We start from the raw sequence: 16,514 nt of genomic DNA, 5'->3' as shown, positions 1-16,514 counted from the left end.
TCTGGCTTAAAAAACATGAAGCTCAAATTGCCGATTCTGCTAAGGTGTAGTGACTCATTTGTCAGTTTCAATTATGACTTAACTAAAATGTCTGTCAAGTATGCATCATGGTGGCGTTCCACAAAGAGAACCACACTGCTGCTTCAGTTCTCACTAGTTAATCACTTCTATACAGCATACAGCTAATGAAATGGCAATGACTCCAGAATTTTCTTCATAGTACAAGTCACCCTCAAACAGTACTCAATTCTACATTTGGGCTGATGGATGAATGGCAGTACTACCTCCTTTATAAGCCGAACACAAGTCAAGTAGCTGAATAAGTAATTCAGGATTTGTTGAATACATGCTCTGCATTGTTACAAAAATCCTAATCGCATCAAGAAACATAAAAAGCTTAAACACATTTTGTCTTTAGATTTATTATTTCAGAGGCACTTAATGTCTTACATTTATATAGCGCCATTTTCCCCTCAAAAACGCTTTACAGTATTTACATACAGGAATGTTTCCCACCACTGTTGAAATGCAGCCACCTGACTAGTACCAGTACCATCTTCAAAGCATCAACAGTTCAGTACTCTGCCTTACCGAGACCGACCAGAATTCCAATTTACAAAATTCCAACTTGTGCTATTATAAAGACTTAAGAGCTAAAATACAGCGTCACAGTGCAATTCTGCAACATAATTGAGACTTGATCACTTTCATTAGGTTTTACAAACATTCATTATATCAAGCCTATCTCAAAATACTTCAAAATAAGGCCTTTGAAGAATATCATTCTAAAACATTTCTTGCACTATTTTATAAGCCTTGTTTGCAATCAAGCACAGAATATTTTTCTCTTCCCTCTCAGTATATTTAGAAACACTAAGTCCCAACCCTAGGGAAATACACCATCTTCCATGTCAATGAATGTCATGTCATCTATAAAGTCAAATTATTTCCCCTTGGTTATAAAATAGGACTTTTTTTAGTTTATTAAATAAATCTGAGGTTACAGAACATTGTTAGTAATCAACTGAATTGTGAGGAACCACAGGACTGGTTGCAGGAGTTCCTTATCAGTGTGCTGCGTGTGGTTTTGCTTGTCAGTGTTAGAAATTTGCTAAGTATTCCAAGTCTGCCCTAATCACAAATATAACAGCAACTTCTTCATTTTAATCGATTCTTTTTTTTGCTTCATGTTTCACAAAGGGGCTCTTATAACAACCCTTCCAAGAGAAGTTGTTGCATTTGTGCTGACAATTTTCACAAGAATAGCCATCTGGCATTCATATTTTCACAGTTACAGTCAAAAAAATATTACAACCTCACTTAATGCATGCTGCTACCTGCTACGGTTCAAATTAGGCTGATACACAAATCTGAGTGTACAGAAAGTTAGTAACATGAGAATTGTCTATTTGTTTCCTACTTGTGGAACAAGCATAAAAATTGATTCTGGCTCCTTACGCTCCTGAATGTGATATACTTGGACTTTCCTCGATGCATCCTACTACAAATCTACTGTGATCACTGGATTCTTAAACTAGGAGAGCTGTTTGCATTTGAATACTATTCAAAGAGTACTAGCAGTGAAAGTTACGGGCAAGAACTAGGATCAAAGGAAAAATACTAACAGGTAGCAATCTCAACATGAAAGATGATGAAATTAATGAAATCAACATACAGCAGCACATCCAAATTCATATCCATTTTATGAAAAGATATTTTTTAAACCTAAACCTGTGATAAAAGATGCACAGAGAGCAGATTTATTGAATGTTTTATGCATGCCTTCATGTAATGCATTCCTATATTGTATTTTATGTGGAACAACAAAGAACTATTAGACCTTCAATGTACAACAGGTATTGCAATTTTTTGTTTTAAAGCTTAAACAGAATTCAGTTTGAGTTGTACCTTCCTACTCCCCGATGACAAAATTCACCTTGCTGCATTTACGTTTGTGAAAATCACATGGCCACCAGAGTCATCATTTGTATGGGGGGAAAATGGTTACAGTAAACGATTTAAGAGTCTGAATTCTTCAAGGGATTTGGCAGCCAGAATAATAAAACCAGCAGGCACAAGCCATACTTAGCACTGAGAACTGCTGGTGATTTTTTTTTTTTAATTTATTTTTAAACCAGAAATCAAGAAACCTTGCAACCAAAATTAGAGAAAAAATTGAAGGATGAAAGTGTTATTTTAGGCTTCGCAGACTTGAAAAATCTATCGAGGAGTACCACTATCACTTACTTTCAAACTCATAGCCGCAAAGCAGCCAAAACCGCAAAGAGATCTGATTTTTTGAAGAGGAAGAAAAGGAAAAGTAGCTGCTGTATCACAAAATTAAACACATACACAGCACACACAACAGTCTCTTAAAATTATCTTCCAAAAGAATGAAGATCTGAGTCTTAACTTCTACCAGTTTCCAGAGAAGAACGATTGTTCCCCCACTTCATGGGAACTATTTGCTTTCTCAGATAGCTGGAACATCACCTTTCTTTTCCCTTTCTGATTGGTTAGTCCTTTCCTCCCTCAATTTCCTTCACTACCATAGGGTTTTGCTAACAGAAAAAGTAGTTATAGAAGAGGTCTTAATAAATCAGAAGCCAATGATATTGGTGAGCAGCGGATGACTGCATGGACAGAAAAGGACTAAAATAGAACCCCAAACCCAGCACAGCACTAGCTTAATTTTCTCAGCGGAAGGAATTAGTTTCATCTTTCAAGTTCAGTCCATTCTTTATCAGCAAAGGTGTATTGGCTACATCACAAGGCTTGGTGAAAGAAAAGGCTCTTTCATCAACCAAGCAGAGCACAGATCTGAAGATGGGATAATGTCCTGCATTGTGTGAGATAACTCAGAAATATGCATAGAACAGAGCAAAATACCCAAGACTGCTTTGCAGGAACAAGAGAGAGGTAGCAACCCTAATTTTAACAGGGCTTTTCACTGAAGGGAAAGAAGGTCTACAAAAGTCAAATCAGCTGATTTCAAATGGTTTGCATCCCAGGATGAATCAGGTTACACTGATTTAAGCCCAATTTAATTTAGGCAGGTTTTTAAACCACAAGAATAAAGACATTCTTAGTACATATTAATAATTAAACCAACATATACACAATTAGCAATATCCTACATAATAGTAAACGCTTAACAGCTTGTTTTAAGTTATCCTAGTTAATTTGTTTAAAAACAAGCTGAGTAGTAAAACAAGCTGAGTAGTTTTACTGTACAAGGTTTGCCATTCTACACATTTCCAGTAATCAGTCTCTGTAGCAGTTCAGTCTATGAATTTTAAGATCCAAATTCAACTGTGTCTTCAGTTATTTTCTTGAATTCATAGTTTCCTCTGCCATCCATGTGCAAGTAAAACTGAAATAAAAACACATACATTATCAACTCCTTAAAAATTACCAGCCCTGTAAGTGCATAAATAAGTTACAGTTTTTAAGTAGCTTTAGTGTAAAATCTTAAACTCAGCTGGTCAGGGCTTCCCACCTTCTGCTTCACTAAATTCAGTTACCTCTGGGGGAAAAAAGTATAGATACGTATAATGTGCGTACACACAAACACACAGAGGTTCTGTTCCTATCAAGCACCAATCTACTGGTCACACCCAGACCTAATGTTGACATCCTGTTTGTTGTGACAATACACTGAAAGTATACATTCATCCCTCTATATTAACTCAGTATCCACCACCACCACCACCCCTCCTCTCCTTCCCTGCTACACACACAATTTGGGTAAAAAAAGTGATAACACAAGTAATGTATTAAATTTGAAAAAAAAGTCTATGTATTAGATTATAGACAAGTTTATGTATCTTATGTATAGGTATAGCAGGTAGGTATCTTCTGAAAGCAAATTCTCCATACTTTTTACTGATTTCTCATTAAAGTTGGTTTGCTGGTGGCTCAGGGTTATTTTTTCAGGGGCTTTTTTTTTTTTTGAGGCAAAAAACTTTTCATAATTAGAAGCACAAGAATATTTCAAATATTTCAACAGGGTTATGAAAGCATGACTTTTTTTTTAAAGAGAACATGATCTACAAGAAAATTAAAATGTGAACATCTTGAATTTAATAGAAAAAACAAATGAAATCCCAACCAACTACAGGTATACTAAGTAAAAGGATAGACTACATACATCATGATGTTTCCAGAGTGACTTCCGGTGGGAGACAGTGAAGAGAGTAATGCCAACCTAAATGAATAAGAAAATAAGGCAGTTAATTTCATTTTTCTCATAGAGAGATAGAACATATTTTTCATCAGCCTGATACAACTGATGAAGTTAAATTCACAAACACAAACTTCCAGACTGCTATTAGTAGTGTAAGTACGTAGCCTTAATACAAGGTTTTACAATTAAAACAAACAAACAAACAGGAGTGCTAATTTTTCCAATTGACTTCACCATTCTCTTGCTCCTGATTGTTTGGAAGAATTAATAGGGCAAGGGAGATAAAGTTGCACGTGACTGAAATATAGCTGATAATTAAAAATAGTTGAACATGAAAAAAATCACAAACCCCCAGGCCACAAAAGCTATTAATTATAAACTTTGTAACTGACAACTTAAAGGTAATTTTCCTAAATTTTCCTGCAACTCAGTTAACTATGCATCCTTAGCAGCTGTACCAAATAAAGGACAGAATAGCTCCAATAATAAAATGGTAATTTTCTTGTTTCTGCAAGAACAGATTAGATAGGAAATCTGTTTTTCAGTAGTATGCATTAGCCACCTGGCAACAATAATTCTAAAAACAGACATTCCAGTCTTAATAAAATAAAACGTGCAAAACTGTGCTTACAAAAAGTTCACAGTATTTGCATTTATATGGCAAAATTACTTCAAGAAAGAATGTCTATTATTCTCTAGTTCCTCATCTAATAAGAGTTCTGATACAGACTTCTCACATGTACACCTTAATTACCAAGAGACTTCAAAAGACTGAACCCTAGCAGGCATAAAGAGACCTTGCATGCCCTAAGCTTTTCTTTTTCCCCGTTTCAATAAATCCTATACTAGACATAAGGTATAATCCACCTTATACTATTTTCAAGCTTCCTCTTAACCAGAGATATAATTCTAGAAATGTAAGATTTTGAGGAAAAAAAAGTTACATGTTTTTAGCAGCGTGTTTCAAATAACTCTTGAAACTAAGTAAACTCTCGCTTTACTTAGCAGTGATGAAGTACAACAGATGAATGCTAAGGAAAAACCAAAGATTTTCTTAGTAATACAACCTCAGGGATGCAAGAAAGGAAGAAATGAGAAAGAGTGGGTAGGCAGTGCCAAAGTTCTTCTGCAGCACTGATTTGTGAAGGCCATGAGCACTCTCCTCCAGAAACATCTTCATGCACACTGAATACTTAACTGTGTAACACAGATATCTGAACTCTCATGCTAGGTTTGAAAGAATACTAGGCACTTACTGTAAGTTAAAAAATAACAAAGAATGAAGATTATATTTTACAAGGCACCCTAGAAACAAGCAGAACATTTGGTGACCAAGTTATTTGCTATGTAAAGCACAGAACCGTGTAGGTGAGAAGAAACAAAATAGCAGTGGGCCATTTCTACTTCAGATATTCTTCTGAGGCATTACTGCAGGAAGACATAATTACACTGAAGTGACAAAACATGTGTATTCACCATATAAGGACTGACACAACTGCTATAGCTAGTAATTTTATCTCCAAATGTCAGTCTTTCTAAATTAGAAACTCAATAAAAGCAGTGAAAATACAGGAGTGCCTCCTGGTACAATTTATTGTAAAATAAAAGGAAAGGACTTACCTTTCGGCAGTGGCTGTAAATGTAGCCTTCTACATCAACGCTAACGGCACTGGTGCATTCATCCAGAATTGCAAACTGGGGCTTATGATAAAATAATCTTGCCATCTGGAATGCAAACCAAAGAAACTATGTGAATACAGGCCTGCAATCAGTACAGCAATGTGACAATTTGAACTTAAAATCAATGTCCAAAAATTTACTGTGGCAAGAGAATTTTGAGAGCTGTACTACACCATTGACTTCTTTTTTTTTTAATTACAAAACCATTATTCTAATAACACCTTTCACATAATCAAAGCATAAGGGTGGTATAAGTTCAACATTCTTATTACATTTCAAGCAAAAGTAATTGTTACTTTAGCTATCCATTTTTGCTATATTCGGATACCTTACTTTTTGGGGTTTCCTTCTTTATGTATAATAATATTTAATACACCAAATTTACTAAAAATCCAGATTGCATTTCTAATTATTTATGCACTTGAGACATACAGCCATTCTCTGTTTTTCTCCTCCGCTGAGGACATCCATCCAGTCCTGAACACTGTCCCAGCCTCCTTCACGTTCCAAGATTTGACCCAGCTGAACATTATCCAAGTACTCCTTCAGCACCTTTTTTGAGAAACAGTGACAAAGCTTAAGTGAACTTTAAAAAATATATATATTTAGTAGAGTTATAAAGAGTAGAGTTATCCTACTATGCAGGTGCAACATCAACCATGACAAACATTAGAAACAAACTAGATGTAGTGTTTTTAATAGTACCGGTATTTTTAATCCAAAGCATAACCATCTGTTTCACTTAATGAGTAAACAAATCACTTATTACCTGGTCAGAAATCCCTTTCTTCCGCTGATCTTCTAAAGTATCTGGGTATATAACTTGATCTCTGAGTGTTCCAAGAGTCATATATGGTCTCTAAGACAGTTACAGACAATAAATTATGTCAAATATTTATAAACAGACATCCAAGGAAGTAAGAGAAGACTCGTCAGTTAAAGTACTTTGTCTCACCTGGGGAACATAGAATAACTTTCCTCTTACAGGTTTTGTTAAACGTCCACCGAACAAAGGCCACAACTACAACAAGAAAAAGATTTGAACTTGAGGAAAAAACGTTCTACAATAGTGTTTCTGTTGCAGATTCTTCCCCATCTATTTGAAAGTTTCCTTACCTCACCGAGAACACGAAAGAGTGAGCTCTTCCCACACCCATTTGGCCCACAAATCAGAACATTTGCACCAGATCGTACCTAAAAATGTTAAGAAAACTCATTAAAACAGTAGTGAGAAAGTACTGCTGAAACATACTGAAAGCTGCTACAAATAACACAAACTCTTGTCCTGGCAGTCTTCTACATAGTAGCGGATTTTGACATCAGTGAAGAATTTTCAATAATACTTAACTCTTTTCTCCACTTAGTTTGACATCAGAATTGGGGCATGAAAAAAAACAAACAAAAAAAAAAACAGAACCATACTAGTAACAAAGTTTATCTGCAACAGCAGTTTACTGCCCTTCTTTTTCAAAAAAGAAAGAATTTTGTTCTTGCATATGCACACCATACAGGCATCTCTGTTTACATTTAGCTTGTTTTTTTGTGTGTGTGTTTTTTTGTTGTTTTTTGTTTGTTTGTTTGTTTGTTTTTGTTTTTTTAAACTCAGACCACTTACCATTTTCACTTTAAAGTGTGGCATGAAGTGCAGAATGTTTTTAAATTATATTTAAAAATCTTACCTCAAAGTTCAGGTCTTGGATCAAAACATCACCATTAGGTGTCACCAACGGAACATGATCAAACCTATTTGTATTTAAAGAATAAAATAAATTAAAACAGGATCAGATGCCTAAAGGCAGCTAACACTGCATTCTTAGACAAAGATTTCAGGAACAAAGAAGGCTTCAGCAGCATTTCATTATCTCAGTTTCCAACCATCAGCAGCTAAGAAAATTAAGACTGCTCTTGTTTCATGTGTGTTTACTGAAACTCTTGAAAGGTTTTCTTCATACATATGTTTTCTGAATATTTCTAAATCTTTAGTCTCCAAAACATCATATGGATATTAACCTACATTTGCCTTGCTTTTTTTTAAAATAGCTCTATCACCAACTTCCTTCTGTCCTCCGCCTCTATTCCCATATCTGGCTTCCACACTAACTAGATTGAAGCCATTCAATCTCTTGTCTTACTTTGTGTCTTTGTTTTAGTAGCACTACGACATCAACACTATGTTCCTTAGGTCACAAAAAAAACCAAAACCAACAAACCCATTCACTACTTAAGTACATCAATGACCAGTCAAAGCATACAGGTGTTTTGAAAATGAATACAGAATTCTTCCTGATTTTCACAGCTGATCTACATCAAAGAACAAAACATGCTACCAGAATCATTTCTAAAGGACTGACGGAGCATTAAAAAAAAAAGTCTGAGCAGCAGGAAATGTTACCAAGAAGACTAAGTGAATACAGCAGGCATGATGTTTTCTGCTAGTATTTAAAACAAAGCCTAACTCTCAGAATGGAAGTGTTAAATGGAAATGAGAGGGAATTGTTTGTAAGCGATCTGTGGTACAGCAGGAATTTCTTACTGTAATTAAGTGTATTGTTCTATTAAGCGTATGAGCTCTATTAACAGTGGTAGAAGACTTAAAACAAACAAAAAAAAAACCCAGACTATGTTAGAAATACTGAAGGTGTAAGAACTTGAAAAACATACTTGATAAGGTTATCAGTGTTGATAATTTCTCCAGATCCTGGTATCAAAGGCAAAGCTTGCTTCATATCTGCATCTTAATTTAAAGAAAAAAAACATTAGAAATTGGAGCATTAAGAAGAGACGCCAAGTACTGCACAGCATACAGCCCTTTTACCTTTCTCTTGCGATACCATGGTACGCTGATATTTGCCACTATTCAAGTCCTTCAGAACCTGCATTAATTCTGTAATTCGAGCTGTGAAACTAAAGAAAATAAAACCTATAAATAATCCTTAGAAGTTTCAGAAATCTATGTAAGCAGTAGCAATTATTCTACTAAAAATGTCAAAATAAAATGTTCATCAGCCCACTACAGGAAGTGAAGAGTTTAGAACTGCACTAAGGTTGCAAGAACTTTTTCCTACTACAGTCAGATATTTGATATGTTAGTGAAGGACTTATCATAAGTGAAAATACCCCAAACATTTTGATACAATAACAAATAATTGATTCACAGGTACCTGCCAACATCCTTTCAATTAATCAAACTGTATGCTGCTACTTTTTAGTGGAGATAAATATCATGTCTTCAAATACAGTGTTCCCAGTATAAAATATTTTTAATTTTAGAATACACTGTTCTGAACAAAGCACACAGCTCATTTTAATTCTACAGTTATCTGTTTCTTAAAATGAGATGAGAATCAGCAAAAAGGTATCTTTAAGATTGATCACGTACGCAGTACTGCTATACTTACCCAGCCAATCTCGTCATTTCACGACCTGCTAGGACTATCCTACCCAAAGCCTGAGACATTCTCAGTAGCATTCTTCCACTTTGGTAGTAATCCTAGAGTAGAATAAAGTTTCTTTATATGAACTAACAAAACATGAATTCAATATATTGTTTTAATTCTCTTCTGTTTACCTCCAGAAGTTCTGCATGGGTACTATTCTGATGACGAGGATCAGCCAGGTTCAAAAATGGACGACTAACAACCAGGTAACCAACCACAGTGGCAAGATCTGCAGTTTTTAAGGGTAAATATTAAACCACATATTAATCTAAGTAATAAAAAAAAACAAACAAACACAGTTCAGTGCTGGCTATTTGTTACAGTTCGTTACTACTGAGCACTTACATTTGGCAATGATAGTATCAATGAAACCCATAGAGAACCGGAACAGGATGAAGTTATGTAAGTGTTCCACCTGGCAAGTTACAGAAACAAAAAAGTCAAACTTCAACAGTACTTATTTTACTATGTTTTATTATTTTTTAGAGGTTTGAATCCAAGTATAGTTATTTTTCAGTAAGTCACAAACACCCCTAATAATGCCTACAGCCTAACTGTGATAATTATTACTGTTGTCCCTGCTGGAAAACATCTGCATTCTAGATCAAGGAAACCTACACCTGAAATTAAACAGTGAGAGGAGAGAAACAAAAGTGAGTAAAAAGGAGTTGAGCAACAAGAGAAAGACCACTCAGTAAACTACATCCTGATTTTATTCTAAAAAGGGACCTATCACCTGATGATAGTAACAGCATAAATACCAACTCAACTCAGTTTAATTTATACAAATACACACACCAAGAGCAAAGGAAATGCTTAGAAGAATTCTAAATTAAAGAACACAAAGCACAATAAGCAACGAAATGGAACTCAGCAACAGGAAAAAGAGGAGGAGAGGTGGACAGAAGCATTGAAAGCTGGCAAGAGAAAGAACAGAAACAATTAAGGAAAAAGATGGTATACAAAAGAACAATTAAACTAAAGGGACCTTAGTTTCTGAACCAGGCATGAAGAGTCAAAGGCTAAGTGACTCACACAAGTAGAAAGAAAGACAAGACTGAGAAGTGTTTTATTTGTAATGTGCTGAACAGACAAAAATCAGTGTCAAATAACTAAACCACATTTGAACTGCAAAGTAAGACTTAATCAGGAGCACTATGAGAGAGAACATTTCCATTTCTCAACTTTTCCTTTATATTCTCCACTTATATTCTACTCTATTTTTGTGTATACAACTGTATACAGTTAACAGAATAAGAAACAAATCTCTTATTCAGCATGCTCTTAGAAAAATCAGTGTATGGCAACTTCAAGAGATCATATATTACAGAAATCCAAGATATTATCCATTTCTGCAGTACACAGCATGTTTCTTCTGACCAGAACCTTAAAGTCAGTTTATGCAAACTGTTATAATAATTATTTTAGTTGAAATCACAGCACTAACTACTATGCAAAAACTCTGACACAAACCTGGCAAGAATCGAACTGACTTTAAGATTGCTAGTACAAAAATCAGCTGTTCCAAGAAAACAAACTCAATGGAGACAGTGTTAGACAAGCCCTTTTACGATATAAATCTGTAGAAAGGATCAAACGAATGTCAGGGGAAAAAAAAAAAGAAACTTGAATCATGATGAGAAAATCGAAGTTTTGCTTGAAGTGTTTTTAAAAGTCTCACCAGTTTACGGAAGGTTCGGTGAATAGTCTGTTTTTCTCTCAAATTTCCATTGTAGAAAGCAATTTCTTCACTTTAAAAAAAAACAAAGAAGAAAACATTTATTTTTTTTCTTTAATGACAATCTGAAAGAGTCAACTATAAAAAGCAGATGGTTCTTTTTGTCTGAAATAGGAGTTTGTGCCCTCTAACAACTACCACGTATACAGATTTTCTTTCAAATTAAGAATACAATGCAAATAGAAATTATTACATAATAACCTGCATAAAGATGCGAACACTTTGCTCAGAACTGATAGTGTCTTTCCAAACATATTTACACCACAGAATTATTTTGTCACTTCTATCTTGCTAACCAAGTAAATCTGTACCTGTTTGTAATAAGCCGTGAGTTGACGTATCTGTACTCCCCTTCATACTTTTGTTCTATGATAGTCATCTTGCCAATTGGTCTCCTTAAACGTGTAAGGAAAAACCCTGACACAATTAAGTATGCCATCATGCTAGCTGGACCCTGTAAATATCAAAACAGAATAATAATTTTCAATCCAATAGTTTACAACAAAAAGTTAAAATTCAATGGAAACCTCAACATCTAAAATGCACAGAAAGCATTAAATCCTTGACATCCTTGATTCTCTTTCTATGTGTCCGTATTAGCACTCCCTTATAATTCCTGTCATGCTGCTCCTCTTTCATGCAGCCAGCATGGTCACCTTTCTCCTAATTCCCTGTTCACAGATGTCATTCTCCCTCCCAGCTCCCTACTCAAATTTTTATCATCATCCAGGTAAAATCTCCATCTCCTGTTTTGCTTACTTGTTTCACAAAGTTTCCTAAATCTTTCCTACCTTCTCTCCTTCATTTTTGCTCAAGGAATGGGTCATCTTTATACAAGTTACAAAGAAACAAGAAAACCAATTCTTCTCTCAAAAGAAAGTCATGCAAAATAAGAGCAACCAGACAGGGCACTGTTCCAAATGGAATTCCCAAGCAAAAGCCAAAGAAAAACAAAGACCTTATGTTTTATGACAGCTGAGTGCCTGCAAATTCTTCTTCTACCACAGATCACAAAACCATAGAATTCTTAGATTTGGAAGGGACCTTTAAAGGTTATCTAATCCAACTCCTCTGCAACAAACAGTGACACACACAGATAAATTAGGTTGTTCAGGGCTTGATCCAGTCTCGCCTTGAAAGTCTCCAGGGATGAGGCATAAACCACATCTCTAGGCAACCTGTTCCACTGCCTCACCACCCACACTTTTAAAAGGCTTTTTCCTTGTGTCAAGCCTAAATCTACCCTCTTTAAGCTTGAGAGCTTTTATCTTGCTTGCCTCAAGACAAAAAGAACTGAAGTTTATAAAACACTAAGCGTAAAAGTGTAGTTTAGCATATCTTTTGAAATAATGGATGAAATTATGATTAACATCTAACATTCTCCTTGGACTCCAGATATAATGCTAAAGCCAAAAGGAAAAAAACTTATGCAGAAAACACTCAAGTTACCTGAGCTCCTATTGCACTTGTTAGCTTGAAGATATACAAAACTATATCCAAGAAGGGCTGTAACAGAAGCATAGAGGAAAAAAATAAATGTTAAAACATCAACATAACATGAGTATAAAATGGTAATTTTACTTCATTACATCAAAAAACAAAGTTTTGCACATGAAACAGAGGAAAATGCTTACTCAGCCACTCCTCCATAACCAGAATAGTATTTGATTTAACTATGATTTTAACTATGATTTAGCAATTATTTTTCTTCTGAAATCTAACTAGCTGAGAAAATACACACACATCCCTGCTTAAATGTTAAAAAAAAAAAAAAAAAAAAAAAAAAGCATTATGTTCCTTAAAACAAAATTTAAGGAAAAACATTACGATCTGCCACTGTTTTCTATTAGAGGTTGTGGAAATTGCAGAGAAAAAAGCATATTAGCATAATAGCTTATACCTGTGGTCAAAAATTCGTTTAACTCAAAGTTCTCTATGAAAAGGCTTACCTTGCTAAGGTTGGAGTACAGGTCCACTACACTGTTACAGAATTTTTCCACATCCTGCGTAAGGAGTTGATCTGGGTTAGCTATTCTGTTGTCCAGATTTCCCATTTTGTAGTACGTATAAGCCCTGAAACAAAACAGCAGTTAAGAGGCAGAAGAGAAATCATTACCTTGTGATCTCTAATAGTTGGAAATTCCTTACATCACACAATAAGGGGGGAAAGCAATGCAGACATTAAATGCATGGAGTCAACATTGCTTATGCTTCTGCAAGAGCAGACCCACATTAACTCTTGAAGAAATGCTTAGGTTCCAGGACATCACCCTAGCTGAAGCTCAGCCCCAGACTGCTCTATGCATTGGTGCTGCATTTCAAGTTAGAAAATCCTTGTGATCATCACAACAGCACACCTGACAACCTAAATTTAGTGCAGAGGAACATAAGAAGCTACTCAAATTCATATATCCAATCCAGTCAGTAGATTATTAGCACTAAACAAGAGTAATTGAAGGACTTTGAGTGCTCACTTATTAATGGAAGCAGTACAGTGCCTTTTTTTTTTTTTGTCCATTTGAGCCAACTCTGCCAACTTTGCACCTGCTGCCACACACACCCTGAATGAACTGCTCATCCTTTATTTCAAGTGGAACGCAATCAGACATCTTTCCTAAACAATATAGCTACTAAGCATCCTGCTAAATTCTTACTATGGCCTTAAAATGATTTGTTTCAATTTGGATCAATTCAGTTTTTAAAATTCTAGACATTAATAAGGTGTTACTTACTTGAGATATTCCTCATAGAGGTATTTGGTGAGCCTTACTCGGAAGCAGAGTTTCAGTTCATTTAGACCATATTTCAAGAAGTTATTTACTAAAGAGATCTAGAAAGAGACAGTATTTCAATATTCAATATACCTCAATTCGTTTGCAACACAGATTGTGCAAACACTACAAAGTAGGTGAATTGTCCTCTGGAATTCAATAATACTGTTTAACTTACTTAAAACCAAATATATAGTGTCTACACAATCACTGATTAAGTTTTCATCTGTATTTTTGACAACTCCAGTTCCCTGTGGTACTCATCAGATCAGAAGATCTACTATAAACTAACATTCATATAACATATCTTTAGCTTTTCTGCTAAACTAGAGTGCCACCATTTAGTAGTTAGTGCCTTAGTGACTGATTCACTATTGTGCTTATCATATAACAGATTATCTATTAGGTAGCAGCAATTGGTTTTTGTCTTGTTTTCATTTAGTGGAGGCCAGATTTTGAAAAGCTGAAGGAAAAGTCAATGGGGAAAAAACACCCAAATCTTAGAAAAAAGTCATAAGAAATTTAAAACTAGAAAACTGAAAAGAGTTCTTTGATTTTGTCAAAGAATTCTAAAACTACACTGCTGAAACATCACCCAACTCACAGAATGAGACTAGGCAGTACTACAGGCGTCATACTATGCAGTTAGCCAAAATAACCATCAACAAAACCAACCCGAAAAACTAAACATAACTCAGCAAAATCAGCAAGCGTACAGAAATGTGCCAATAGTCTCTCACATACTGAAGCCAGAACATTAAATCTGTTTAATACAGACCTTCACATAAAACAACTGCTCCCCTCAGACTCTGAGATACCCGTTCAAAATCTTTTTCTCAAATTTTTAACTTACTCCATTCTTACAGCAGAAAATATTTGAAATCTAAGAGAAGCACTTACAGCAGGCATTGCAGCAATGAAGTTGAACAAGTATTTCTTGAAATCTTTCCTGCTGCGACCAATGATGGCACTGCAAACAGCCATAAGCTAAGAGTTATTTACAAGAGAAACTACAATCTAGTAGTACTCAAGCAGAGAAACGGTCAGTGGATCACACAACAGAGGAAAAAAAACCTCACAGCGAAGACCTATGGTTTGTAGCTGCAGGACCAACAAGTAAAATACGTATCAGGAGTGCTCTTACTGTCTCCCAATAGTAACAAAAAAAAGTTATCCTCTGATATACAGATATAACTACTGCTGTTGAACTTCCTTATGTGTTCTTGACATTACAAGGTCAGAGGTGCTAATAGATGGGCTGGACAGACAGAAAATATTGCTACTAGCTGACTGACAGTTTCAAAAGAATAGAATCTGAATTTTCTAGCTGAAAAGACAAAGCAATATGAAGACAGAACCATATCAGTATTAGAATTTTATTTCATCTTAAAAATGAACTAATTTGTTTTATAACCAATTAAAAAGCAAAATGTTGCTGATGAAAAGCTACATCTATTTGGAAATACTGCAGATGAGAGACTAACAATTTGCTGGTTCTGAAGCGAGCAGGAAAAACACAGCAACAGTACAGCACAGCTGCTTCACTGCTGCAGCAGCTATGGAAAATTCGCAGAATACATGACTGCCTGTGTTACCAAGTGCAGCAGTTTTTAAAACACCATACCAGCAGCAGTAAGTTTTAAAGGATCATCTTGAATAGCCCTCTGTTATCTTTCTTTACAATTCTATTATGGGAACAATTTAACAGAACTACATATTTCTGATTCTATTCAAAATAACTTTATACCTCTGTAGTTCTTATGCCCCCAAATTCTGTTACGCAATCACCTGTGCACTGACTTCATTTGTTGCAGGACTATCACATCACCATTCAAAAACACCTCCATGGATGTTCAGATCAACACAAGACAGAGTTGTCAATGTACAAAATATGACTATGACTGAAAAATCATTTTGCTAGAGGTAAATTTGGCTTAAAAATAAATAAATAGTGTCCAAGAGCAAAGCAATATTTTTTTTTCTCTTTTTCAAAATCATAGGAGCCATGAAATTATGACTATACCACTTATTCAGGCACATCAATAGGCAATGAAGTGTCTGAATTAGACCACCCTCCCCCACTAAACGTAAGAAAAAAATATTTTAAAATAAGAAGTTAACAGATACCTTTCAATGACTGTTCCATTCTGAATCATCCAAATATCACAATATGTGCGAACTACCAGCATTACAGCAATAAGCAGCAAATAACCTGTCTAGTGAGAAACAGATATATAATGGTTAAACAATGAATAAAAGTCTTCTCATTTTAGCCCTCTAATAACTGAAAGTGGATGTAGCTTTTTATACTTATGTGCTTTGTTGCTATTTTAAAGTGTGTCCTATTCTAGCAAGGTATATTACAAGAGAAACCAACTCCAAAAACGCCCATTTTTCTTTGTTACTAAAGGCAATGCTTACCTCCTTACAAAGTGCTCTAGGGACCATTATTTTCAGGATTCGACATATCCTTGCAATAAACAGTCTGTCCACCATCGCTCGCTCCTTCTTTCCCTCTTTCTGCTCCACAAAGAACAAGCAGAACAAGAAAAATGAGATTTTCTGTAAAGCATATGTAGGTGGTGTGATATTCTCCCTAGCTGCATTACTTACAGCTTCCTTCCTTCTGCAGTTTTTGCAATTTTTCCTCCCAATTTTAAGGCTTCCTCACACAAGTTAAAATAAATGTATGAATCGGGATC

The 16,514-nt window shown here is 35.2% G+C and overlaps 1 protein-coding gene across 1 annotated transcript in view; it reads right to left on the bottom strand.

Moving 5' to 3' along the window:
• Positions 1-399: 399 nt before the first annotated feature.
• Positions 400-16,514, bottom strand: part of ABCD3 (ATP binding cassette subfamily D member 3) — a 27,930-nt gene continuing 11,815 nt past the window's right edge. Inside the window, exons 3-23 of the mRNA XM_072342637.1 lie at positions 16,234-16,332; positions 15,940-16,028; positions 14,713-14,782; positions 13,774-13,871; positions 12,991-13,114; positions 12,491-12,547; positions 11,353-11,495; positions 10,985-11,054; positions 9,649-9,718; positions 9,435-9,532; positions 9,265-9,356; positions 8,682-8,770; positions 8,528-8,600; positions 7,546-7,609; positions 6,983-7,060; positions 6,822-6,887; positions 6,636-6,725; positions 6,299-6,418; positions 5,807-5,911; positions 4,151-4,207; positions 400-3,373 (exon numbers count right to left, since the gene is read on the bottom strand). Coding sequence (XP_072198738.1) covers positions 3,296-3,373; positions 4,151-4,207; positions 5,807-5,911; positions 6,299-6,418; positions 6,636-6,725; positions 6,822-6,887; positions 6,983-7,060; positions 7,546-7,609; positions 8,528-8,600; positions 8,682-8,770; positions 9,265-9,356; positions 9,435-9,532; positions 9,649-9,718; positions 10,985-11,054; positions 11,353-11,495; positions 12,491-12,547; positions 12,991-13,114; positions 13,774-13,871; positions 14,713-14,782; positions 15,940-16,028; positions 16,234-16,332 — 1,830 coding nt within the window. The 3' untranslated portion in view covers positions 400-3,295. The remainder of the gene's footprint in view (positions 3,374-4,150; positions 4,208-5,806; positions 5,912-6,298; positions 6,419-6,635; positions 6,726-6,821; positions 6,888-6,982; positions 7,061-7,545; positions 7,610-8,527; positions 8,601-8,681; positions 8,771-9,264; positions 9,357-9,434; positions 9,533-9,648; positions 9,719-10,984; positions 11,055-11,352; positions 11,496-12,490; positions 12,548-12,990; positions 13,115-13,773; positions 13,872-14,712; positions 14,783-15,939; positions 16,029-16,233; positions 16,333-16,514) is intronic.

The sequence above is a fragment of the Excalfactoria chinensis genome, chromosome 8 (genome assembly GCF_039878825.1).
Source record: "Excalfactoria chinensis isolate bCotChi1 chromosome 8, bCotChi1.hap2, whole genome shotgun sequence".
Lineage (NCBI taxonomy): Eukaryota > Metazoa > Chordata > Aves > Galliformes > Phasianidae > Excalfactoria > Excalfactoria chinensis.
The sequence above is the reverse complement of the archived record's forward strand: the minus strand, read 5'-3'. Positions and strand labels throughout refer to the sequence as shown.